General features: G+C 33.8%; 1 protein-coding gene across 1 annotated transcript in view; it reads left to right on the plus strand.

The window, feature by feature from the left end:
- Positions 1-1,149: 1,149 nt before the first annotated feature.
- Positions 1,150-12,605, plus strand: part of LOC108741408 (glutaredoxin domain-containing cysteine-rich protein CG31559-like) — a 47,063-nt gene continuing 35,607 nt past the window's right edge. Inside the window, exons 1-2 of the mRNA XM_018476223.1 lie at positions 1,150-1,365; positions 7,747-7,980. Of these exons, the coding sequence (XP_018331725.1) occupies positions 1,207-1,365; positions 7,747-7,980 (393 nt within the window). The 5' untranslated portion in view covers positions 1,150-1,206. The remainder of the gene's footprint in view (positions 1,366-7,746; positions 7,981-12,605) is intronic.

Genomic DNA, 12,605 nt, shown 5'->3' on the forward strand with positions numbered 1-12,605 from the left:
TTTAATGACTGAATTTTAAATGTATGTGTATAGTAAGACACAGATTAAGACGCATTCGTGTACCCCATCAGCATTATAAGGTCGTCAGCCCCAATACTGGTTGGAAACACACCTCCACTCTTTCCTATCCTGAGCTAATCTTCGCATTTTCCTAAAACTAGAACAACCCACATCCCTAACTATTTGCGAACAGTAATCTAATCTAGGTCTACTTCTACCCCTCCTACCGCCTCTAATATGTCTCTGACTAGCTCTTCATGCCTGAGAAGGTGTTCTACTAACCTATCTCACCTATTTTCTATTGACTTCCATAGAATCTTCTGTTGTCCTATTGTTTCCTAATACCTATTCATTTATAACCTTCATCCTAACCTAACCTTACCTTCTCTATCCACAATATCCTCTTCATTCGTCTGTAACACCATATTTCGAACGCTTCTGGCCTTTTGACCCGTCCATGTTTCGCACCCGTACAGCGCCGCGCTCCAAACATACACCTATAACAATCTTTTTCGAATTTCTAAATTAATCGTTTGCAAGCATAGAAGTGACTTCTGTTTATTAAAGGCGGCTTAACTCTGTGCTATCCTCTGCTTTATAAACCTACTAGTCCGTCTGTCCTAATTTATATGACTTCCTAAATACCTAAAATCGGCCACTTCTTCTAATTTTTCGTCTCCTATCTTTATATTCGCTCTTTTCCTACTTTTTCTTCCCTTGCATACCACTATATTTGTTTTACTTTTATTTTCGTACAAAACTGTTTTGTCAATAACGCTTCCATTTTATTTAAATCTACCTCCAACTCCTCCTTGCTACATGCTAATACTTCTATATCATCTGCAAATCTAAACATACTAATCTTTGTACAGTTGTACTTTAATGATGCTGATCGCGTCTTCGATGTATTGATTAAAAAGTAGCGATGACAGTGTACATCCCGGTCTGACTCCCTTCCTACTATTTACTTCTCTACATTACAGTCCCATTTGTACCTACCTGTATATATTATCTAAGCAAAAACATGAGGAATCTGATTTTAAGCAATGATTGTGTACCTACATAGTTGGGAAAAATAATCTTCAAAAAGTAATTCGTTATAACCTGCGATAACAATTAATGAATTTACGTCAAAAATGAAAACTAAAACGTCAAGTACCTATTAAATTAATTTATTTCCGTCCCAATGAAAACTTAAAATTCAATATGATTTTTATTTTTCCTGTGAAATGTGTCCCTGTAGATTCTACAAAGGTATTTGCAGGTTCAGCAAGAATTAATGATACAGAGTCGGCGAGGCATTGGCCTGCTAGAAAGTTTAAGACGAATGTACCCCTGGAATTGAAGCAACAAAATTTTGTGAAGGTATTTTTCGCACATAAATAAAAAATATATAAGTAGTAATATCCTTAATACAAATTAGTAGATATAATATTCGAAGCTATGAACTTTGCGCCACTTGAACCGTCTTAAATTTTTTAAAATATCAAAATTTTATAAGCAGTTATTATGATGTACTTAATATTTGAATTTTGTATCTTACCTCCGAGATAAAATAAAATGTAAAATCTTTTATTAATTGTGGAAGAAACTTTAAAATACATTGATACAAAATGGTATCGTTTTATTTGATAAAACTTTCATATCACGGCTTTTTCTGGTTGGAAATGGCTTAAAATGACCTAATAATGAAAAATTTACATGAAATAATAGGGGGAAGGTGCTTTGAGTACTTTTTATTGAAAATGATCATTTTTAGATTTCACTTCACAGTCAAAAGTTCATTTTAGCAGTTGCCATTAACGGTTAAACTCCTGTAGTACTGCTGCTTTTAGTTGGAAAAGGTCCATTTATAAGGAAATCCGATGAAAAAACAAGGGAATAAATATTTTAAAGGTATATGAGTATTTCAGTTACTTATCATAGATAACAGTCATGCCGACTTCGCTTCTACAGTTTAAGTTGCATTCGTTTAAAAAGTGATATCTGCTCCACAGTCGTTTACTCAATTTAAATACATATATACAAGTCACTTCTATGCTCGCGAACGGTTAATTTATAAATTCGAAAAAGGTTGTTAAAGGTGTATGTTTGGAGCGCGGCGTTGTACGGGTAAAGCCTTCGAAATGTGGTGTTATAGGCGAATGATGAGGATACCGTGGATAGAGAAGGTTAGAAATGAAGAGGTATTAGAAAGAGTAAGAGTACAAACGACTCTATGGAAGTTAGTAAGAAATAGGCGAGATAGGTTGGAAGGACACCTTCTCAGGCATGAAGGTCTAGTCAGAGAAATATTAAAGACACAAAGGGAAGTTAGGAGGGGTAGAGGCAGACCTAGATTAAATTACTGTTTGCAAATAGTTAAGGATATGGGTTGTTCTAGTTTTAGAGAAATGCGAAGATTAGCTCAGGATAGGTAATAGTGGAGGTGCGTGTCCAACCAGACTTAGGACTGACAACATTGTGATGATGAACTTCTTCCCATTTATCTACTCAACTTAACGTAACTAATATAAACTAACATAATTTAGGTTAAGATAAGGTATGCAACGGTGCCCCCCTTCCTTTTATATACATATATTATACCTGTACCTTCCTTGAATTGGAACAATTTGCATGTATACATTTATATACTATAAACGACTGTAAGGTGGATATCACTTTTTAACCGAATGCAACTTGAACTGTAGAGGCGAAGTCAGGAAGGGCTGAGTAGTGACTGTTATTTATCATAAGTGACTGTGAATCTTGCGTAAGTTGTATAACTATAAATTATTTATTTATAAATAAACTTGTTTAAAACATTTTACCTACGTTTTTTCTTCTGAGTTTCTTATAGATAGACTTTTTCCAACGAAAAGTAATGTTACAGGAGTTTAACCGTAAACGGCAACTACCAAAATGTACTGTTAAGTGTAATCTAAAAGTATTTATTTTCAATAAAAACTTCTAAAACCACCTTTTTCCGATTATGTCATGTAGGTTTTTTATGATTGGGTCACTTTCAGCCATTTCTAACCACAAAAAGTTACATTTTTGAAAAAGCCGTGATACGGAAGTTTTAGAGGATGTGGGTGACAGATTTACAAACTTTTCTACATGTACGTAATTAGAATGTATATTTTTTGCTATAAAGGATTTTAATGTGTAGCTTGTATAAAGTGCTGGATATCAAAACCATCCATCTTGTAATAAAAATAATATGTAATTCATCAGTGTTACTTTACTCCTTTCCATTTATTCTCACGTTACCGTCGTGTTGATACTCCAGGAAAAGATATTATTGTTTTGCCGATGATGACGATGTTCGATACCAAGTGTCCTCATTTATATAAACAATATGCACATCATCTTTTAGTTTCAGATGATTCGATAATATAAGTTGCGTAATGAGACATGTATGTAACAAATAGCCGTAGGTATATTGCGGATCTAGTAAAGTTCAAGGTAAACACGAAGCAGAAGGCTTCTTTGCCAACACTATTTATGGCTAATGATTAGCTACTTTCAATATTGTCTTGCATGGTTTTTATATTATGAATGCTGTTTAGCTAACCGTCGCTTAACATGTGGGCAATTCTTTTTATATTGTGGAAATATTCCGAACAGGTGAATGTAATTTAGTAGATTTGAAATTTGCATTTACAGCGGTAAATGAGGTTAAAAGTATACTTTTATAAAATATAGTTGAAAACATTAAATGACTTGTAAAATTAAGTTGGGGATTAATTGATTATGTGTATTTATGTACCATGAATTCATAAACATAAGTTTACAATATTAAATTTCTGTTCGTTTGTCAGATAAAATACTTGTACCTAGTTACTATTAACCACCCAACTGAGGAGGGTGCAGGCAGGGTCCGTACGAGGCCAGCCATACACCTCTTGTGGGCCCCATGAGGTTGCCTCATAGGGCAAGGAAGGGGCACAACAAGAAAAATAGAATCTAACAATAAGTTACTCTTTGTATAAATACCTACCCTGCATTTTCTAAAAAGATTTCTAAATCAAGACGTACCAACGCTGATTTATGAAACTAAAATGCGTCAGTCGAAAACAAAGTTGAATAGTCGAAACTGTTGAGCAAAGTAAGTTTTTGCCAATAAAATAAAGTAGTCTGGAAGTGATCTGAAACATCAAAAATATGTACGTATCGATAAGTTGTTTTTTTTTCTTTCAGTTAGGTAGGTGGTAGGTAGAATTTAGAACTTTAGATTTTCCAATAATCGGTTTTTTGCGATATGTTAGTGTCGTTTATGTATGCGACATCAATACATGACCTCTGAATTCGGTTAACTTTTTTTTTCTGTCTACCTTTTTGCATCTCTTGCTATAACAAAAAATAAAATATGTTGATATAAACACTTCTAACAGTTGCTATTTCTTCGATTGGCAAAAATTCCCTAATCGATTAGCAATTTTAAATAGACGTCGTAATAATGCAGGTCACACAGAAGAGCAGTTTTTCCACGGCGGCAATTAACGCTGATCGACGGCGAAATTGTTGCATTTTTAAAAACTTTCTGATTGGTTTCGAATTTCTTATATTGGATTGTTTAGTTATTGCTGTGTTATTATAATTATAAATTATTTATTTACATTTATTTGCGTTATCTCGATGACACCACATCAATCAATCTATAAACGCGCAATTGACCTTGCACGCCACTGTGTGCCCAGAAACGGCAAAAGAAAATCGTCGGGCTGGCAGTGAGCAGGGGCACGACAAAACAGCCTCTAGGCATTTATGCCGCTCAGCGTGAAAGCTTCAAACCAGAATGAATGCGACAGCAAATTTGCCGCCACGGCAAAAACCGCTCAGTGTGTAACCGGCATAAAGGTGCGATTACACGTTGCGTAAATCGCCGCTGACTGTACAGTGTATAGGGGCGAAAGGACGCATCTTCCCGCTCCGAACCTCGTCTAACCTGTCACACGGAGTATGGATCGAGTAATCTATGGTCAAAAAATGTTTCTTTTTATCATCATTATTATTACTATTAGCATTACTCGGTGCAATTTTAAGTGTAATTCAAGTTTTTTAATACTTTATTAATATAATAATTTATATATTTTAACCTGACTTGTCCGTTGGAAAGACAAACAGACAAAGTGAGGTCTATTTTTCTTATCTTTTATTGACAAAAAGACATTTAGAAATTTACTAATATTAGGCGTAAAATATTAGTATTATTTCACTGTGGATATCAAAGTTTGAATTAATTACATGATATCTTAAAATTAATCTTAAGAAACACTTTTCTTCAAGGGTCTTAGAACTAGAAAGCTTAGATTTATGAATGTTTTTTATTCTTTTGAATGTACTTAATCACCTTTCCTTTTCAATCTCCTTAAAGAAAAATTAACTGTCTTATCTCCTCCACTATTAATTGTCCCTTTATTTAAATTGCCCTTGCTGCAACTAATGAGAACTATTACGTTTAAATTTCGCTGAAATTCGTCCGTGACCTTGTTTCCAGTTCTATTAAAAAGGCTTTTGACATGAGAACAGTCATCTTAAATTGATGGATGAACATCCAAAGTAACATTCTCAAACTCATCCATCACTCGATATTAAATAGCGAGGTATTACCTAATCCTCTTAATTATGAGATGAGAACGCATTATGTAAGCACTTCTGCTGCGAAAGATGCTGATTGAATTTGATTAAAATTGACCGTGGATAGCATTCCCAGCATTCATTTAGCGTGAAATAAAAAAAAGGTACGTGGAAGTAAGTTAATTGTGGTTTCAAGATATCATAACTGTCTTATCCAGGTGCTTTAAATACATTTCTTAAGCACGGATCAGATTATTCAAATGCGTTGTTTCATTTTAAAATTTGCAATCCTTAATTAATGAGTATATAAAAGTTAAAATAAAAAAAAGTTTAAAAGTATTATGATTCATATTAGCTGTTGAAACATTACGATTAGGTATTATTAAATTATGCTTATTGTATAAGTATAGCAGCATTAGTATCTAGCGAGGAGGAGTTAGACATAGCTTTAACTAAAATGTATTAAAATAAGTAAAAGTAAAACAAAAATACTGGCATGCAAGTGAAGGAAAAGTAGGGAAAGAGCAAATATAAATATAGGAGACGAAAGTTTTGAAGAAGTGGCTGATTTTAGGTATCTAGGAAGTCAGATAAGTCAGGACGAAAGGAGTAGTAGAGATATCAAGTAGAAGATAACGCAGGGTTGAGTCACCAAGAAGTTACTTCTATGCTCACGAACGGTTAATTTAGAGATTCGAAAAAGATTATTAAAGGTGTATGTTTGGAGCGCGGCGCTGTACGGGTGCGAATCGTGGATGGCGGGCCCGGTGGAAAAGGAAAGGTTAGAATCGTTGGAAATGTGGTGTTACAGGCGAATGATGTAATCGTGGATAGAGAAGGTTAGAAACGAAGAGGTATAAGAAAGAATAGGAGAACGGAGGACTCTATAGAAGTCAATACAAAATAGGCGAGATAGGTTGGTAGGATACCTTCACAGTTATGAAGGTCTAGTCAGAGACATATTAGAAGCAGAAACAGGAGTTAAGGAGAGTAGAGGTACGCCTAGATTAGATTATTGTTCGCAAATAGTTAAGGATGTACGATGTTCTAATTTTAGGGAAATGCGAAGATTAGCTCAGGATAGGAAGGAGTGGAGATGCGTGTCCAACCAGTCTTAGACCTGACGACCTTATGATAATGATTGTATACGTTGTTTTGCTAAAACCAAGGATTTCTAGTCGGGTCGTGACAACAATTCGCTGAAATATTCTGTTAAAAAAAAAGTAAAATTATGTCCCATAAAAATCACATGAGCGTATAAAGCAAATTCTCTTTACGCTTATAAAGAAATATAGAAATTTAGCCATTTCTACGAGTAGCTGGTACAGACAGAGACAAAAAGATTTTTAAAGGTCTTTCACATCTTGACAAATGACCAGAACGACCTTTCAATTTTATTTTCTTTTGACTGAAATAATTATAATCTATTTAATAGTAACGATTATGTATTTTATCGGTATGCTGCTAGCAAAATAAAACGTTTTTTTTTTTCGGAGAGACAATATCTATTTGTTGGAATTCTTTATCGCGCCTTACGTCTAACTAGTAAAAATCAGCGCTATCAGATAATATTGCAAAAAGGGGATGTTTAAACAAAAATAAAATTTCATATGGTATAAAAAATTCACGTATTCCAGTATTTAAATAAATTTTCAAACTGTAAGTAATATTTAAACAATAATAATTCCATTGGTACAAAAATTGAATTACATTATAAATTAAATAAAAATCTCCTTTCTGATAAGCTATTTCTAAATTTTCTAGGCCTAATGAAATTTTTCTGTCTGATAACTCTGGTTAAGAACTTAAAGTGTTAGTGAACATCTCTGTCTCCCTTATTTACTGCTTGCAGAGAAAGAGAGAAAAAGAGAGAGAGCGAAAGAGCTGATTCTATTAGTCTGCCATTTGGTGAATATATCCAATAGTAGACATTTTAGCTAACCTGTTAGTAGCAACAGATAAAAAAAATAAAATTAGCATTTCAAAATATTCTGAGCAGATAGTGCTTACGGAATACATATGTTAGATATTTATCAATTTTTTTACAAACTATCTTGCCTAAATTTATAATAGCGTTCGTTCCTACCGGGTGTCCCAAGACACCACACACCTTTTTTTTTCTTAAAGACGGCTCATAATCACATTCAGAACTCGTCTTTTGATTGTCTTTTTTTAATTTTTTAGAGTTACAAGGAGAAAGATGCAGGCAAAGTTGTGGTTTATACGACGACGATGGGAATTGTTCGAGAGACGTACAACAACTGCACGAAGGTTAAGAAAATCCTGCGGACGCTCCTTGTCAAATTCGAGGAGCGAGACGTGTTCATGAGCAACGAGTACCAGACCGAGGTAAGAGACCGCATGCGCTGTGACCACATCCTGGTGCCACAGGTGTTCGTCGACGGACAGCATATAGGGGTAAGTTGTTGTACAAGCTTTTGCTTATATATTTGCTCTACATATAACATGTACATACATACATACATATGTACCTACTACCTACAAGCTTGTGCTTTTTGCTGGATTAGCCTTGAAATCCCGGCCGTCATCCCCGTTGTGCGCTTTTTATTCGATAACTAGACGCAGCGAACTTTAGAAGTGAGTGAAGCAGAGAGAGTCCCTGGCGAAATGGCCCCTTTATAATTCTTTTTCCTGCATGTTTCCTATACACGAAACGGACATTAAATGCTCATTTATAATCGTCTTTATACTTCTGAATACGATATTTCCGATTAAATACAGTAACATCCTTTGATAGGAGAAATCCACCAGAAAATGATCGGAAAACTTGCAAACTATATAAATAGAGGCAAAAGGGTTCGCCTCTGTTTTTATTAACAAAACAAGGATACCTATTAATTAATATAAAAATAAATGAAACTGGATTTACAATACTTTGGTGTAGATTTTAACATGCTAAAATTGATTGTACTTGAATTTCGAATGATCCTATACGACAAACACAGCTTTGAATTCCAATTTCAATCATTTGGAGCTGAAGTTGGGAAGACCCTCTTCTACATAATACATCGCTGTATCACGTATATTGGAAAGTAATGTTTAATCCATGTTAGTCCAGTCACTTTGTACCTATACTTCTAAAAAAATCAACTGAATCCAGCGGGATTCGCTTTATTTTGGTCACACAAATAATAACATATCAAAAATCCAGAAAGTCAAATGGTGGCTACAAAAGGGTACGAAAAAACAATATTTTTCTTATACCTAACCTAACCTAATCTATGTGTAAATTATGCCTGGTAATATACCTTAAATTGCATAAAAGGTTGTCGTATCAATTGTGGATGCAGAAAAGTTGGTTGCAGATTTTTGTGTACGACTTATTTTATGCAGATTTATCTCATAAACAAAATTTATTATAAACAGAATTAACATAAAACCGATAATTTTCGAGATATTTGAGAAAAATTGTTATTTGACCACCTGTAAATTTTATAGCCGTCCAGATTTAATAAATTATTTATAAGATCAACATAAAGAAAAACCATAGGTGGAAAATCTTCATTTGGTCTTTTTTAGAAGTTTGACCATTTTTTATTTAAAGAGACTGAGCATTGTTCCACATTTGTAGGGATAATAATTGGGGTTGGGTGCTGATATTTGTGAGTGAGAAAAAATCTTCACTATAATACGCTGTTTATAAAACATAATTCGTATACTAAGTAGCAAGTATCACGTAGATCTTGTAAGAAAGGTTTGATTGTTGTAATTAATCCTATTGATTGTTCCTTTCAAGGTTTTGCCATTCTTCTTCATAATCTTTGCTTTATATTCCAGGACCTTTAATACGAAATGGTTTTAAGACACCTTGATATAGTATCGTCGTTTCCTTTCTATTTTAATACTCCTTTTGAGTAAGATTGCAGGCGATTCTAGAAACACCGTGGTTTCTCGAGTTCTGCTTTTAGCACGTTTTCATTCGTTTATTTTGCTGATAATGACCCTTTACATAAGCATGCCATAGACCCTAATTTCTCAACTCTTTATCTACTGCACGCAACTGCGATGATTCCTTTTGAAAATTTTCTTGAAATTATTAAAATAAAAATACTACTAATATTATATATAAAAGAAAAGCACAGTGCAAAGTAGTATTACATNAATACAGAGATGAGAAACAGTCAAGAGACTATGAATTTTTATTATTTGTCACTGAAAATGGGCCTCTTATGTTAAGAAAATTGTTGACTTTAATAAACCTGTGATGAAGTGCTTATATTTTTTCGCAGCTCGAATTTGAACATCCGTCGCGACTCATTGTCGACTATACTCGAGTCATCACTGATGATACAGTCATCCTGCAAGATTAGAACACTTGGAAAAGCAAAGTTCCATGGACTGCAGACTTCAATAAATCACTAACATGATATGTATGTAAAGATACTATTGTTGTTGATTTTAAGACCACTAACTATTAACTAATAACAACACTCAATTTTAATAATTTATTTCTACTCCGTTTACACTCAGCATATACAAGTTTTACATCCGTCCTTCTACGACTGGCTATCCCATATTGCCCCTGCAGGGTGCAGGATAAGTGCGTGTTGCGCAAATGTTTCTTGCGTCTATGCGTGCGTTTCCAGATGACCTTTCTGTAATCAGGTTATGAAAACGGAAATTCCACCCTTCGCCAACATAAATTCCACCCTCGGCTAACATATATATAAAAAAAATTATGAGTGCTTTCAGCACAGGGCAAAATCCAACTCTTGCTCTCTAACGATTGCTGTCACTGATGTCAATGCGTGCAAACGTTTTTCAAACAATTTTTAACACAAAGAAAGTGATTAAACAAATCGTTCACAAAAGTGAATTTTCATCACTCGAAGCAATGGTGCTAACAGTTTCGAGTTCACAGTGGTATATATGATAAGGGGAAGAACTTGTAAACGTTAACACAAATTTGGTTAATTTTGACAAATTTAATATAATGGGTAAGAACTAACCAAACTCACACCATCTTTATTAGATAATTATAGTGTGAGCAATGTGCTAAACCCTTGAAAATGCCTGCCGCAGTTGTAAGCGAAACATCGTAAAATAATTTCCAAAGACAACGGCCAAAAAGTCCGAAAACAAATAATAATAGTACGAATAAAACTAAAAACATCCAAACGAATAAAATTTTGAGTAGTTATTTGTGGTTTTATTTTCAGATTCTTTATTTTATTTAATACGAGTTTTTATATATTATTTCTGGTTTGTTATTGCTATTCTTGTATTGCCTTAATAAGAATATTTAAACTTTGCAAATTTTGTGCAAAATATTTGGTTTTGAGTTTTAGAAACACCCTGTGTACGTATTTCTTAGAAAAATCAAAACATATGTTGGCATCTGTACATATTTATTGCGTTGGTGTATATTCTACGCGTATAGTCGTGTGTTTTCTGTTGTGGTAGGCATTAAATTTAATGCTTACATCATAAAATCCTTGAATTATTGCCACCCCCGGTAAGATAATAAAAACGGTGCCGTTGTAGACCTAAAACCACAACATTTGTTCATGATTTACTGTATAAGGAAGGCGTATAATGTTATCCTTATTAATAATAACCGCAATACTCCAAAGACCAATTTAACATCCTCCATATAGACACCTGTCATTTCTAATTCAAGTTAATTTACTTACTTCGTTAATTGGGGGATAAAATGTTTATATGGAAAACAGTAATGTGTTTTTATCAACTCTAACTATTTTTCTTAATAAACAGCTCATATCTATATACTGACAATGATATCAAGATCTTTATAGATGCTTTGACAATTGCCATTTTTCTACGTTGTTTTTTTTTATAAACGGAGGAATATTCTATTGCATGCAGTCAGCAAAAGGGCAGCGTCATATTCAGAAATATAAATCGCGGTGTAGAGAAATTCATACAAATTCTTTCAACCACCTTTCCGTGTAAATAATGAAATCATTATCATAAAGTCGTCAGTCCTAAAACTGGTTGGACACGTACCTCCACTCTTTCCTATCCTGAGCTAAACTTCGCATTTCCCTAAAACTAGAACAACTCATATCCTTAACTATTTGCGAACAGTAATCTAACTTAGTTTTCAAGGAAGAGTGTGATATTTCCTGATAGACGTGGTTGAAAAAATAATTTATATTTCATGCGTTCGCCAAACCCTGTTGCCGACAGAGAAATTTACAATTTTTATGTTCAGTGAACTCCTTGCCTTACCTGTATGATTGCAATCCATTTCAGAGGTGGTAATAATATAGTAGCTCAGTCAAAGAGGCTCTTTATCTTTAGAAAATGAACGTCGCCGTTACTACGCATTTTTTTTTTGTAGAATAGTAAAACAGTACGCTGATTTTGAATTTTATATTCACAGTATAAGATGTTGAAGTAAANGTAGCTCAGTCAAAGAGGCTCTTTATCTTTAGAAAATGAACGTCGCCGTTACTACGCATTTTTTTTTTTTTTGAATTGTAAAACAGTACGCTGATTTTGAATTTTATATTCACAGTATAAGATGTTGAAGTAAAAAAATAATTTTTTTCTACTTTTTGTGAAATATTTCTAGTGTATTTTTCGTCATATGTGCTCTGCATTTTTTATTTCCCATAGAATTGTCTAAAAAATTAAAAAAATCGTGTTCAAATTATAAGAATTTTTTTGCATTAAATATATCGAGAACAAAAACAAACAGAAATTTGAAATTTTCAGGAATTGTTGCTTATAACAATATTTCTATGAAAGTGCTTCTCGAAATTTTAGAAAGATTGTTTATTAACTTATTAACGAATAATAAGCGATCGAGGTATTGGAAAGAATAGGAGAACGGAGGACTCTACGGAAGTCAATAAAAAATAGGCGAGATAGGTTGGAAGGACACCTTCTCAGGCATGAAGGTCTAGCCAGAGACATATTAGAGGCAGAAACAGGAGTTAGGAGGGGTAGAGGTAGACCTAGATTAGATTACTCTTCGCAAATAGTTAAGGATGTGGGCTGTTCTAGTTTTAGGGAAATGCGAAGTTTAGCTCAGGATAGGAAAGAGTGGAGGTACG

This window comes from Agrilus planipennis, unplaced genomic scaffold, assembly GCF_000699045.2.
Source record: "Agrilus planipennis isolate EAB-ADULT unplaced genomic scaffold, Apla_2.0 scaffold300, whole genome shotgun sequence".
Lineage (NCBI taxonomy): Eukaryota > Metazoa > Arthropoda > Insecta > Coleoptera > Buprestidae > Agrilus > Agrilus planipennis.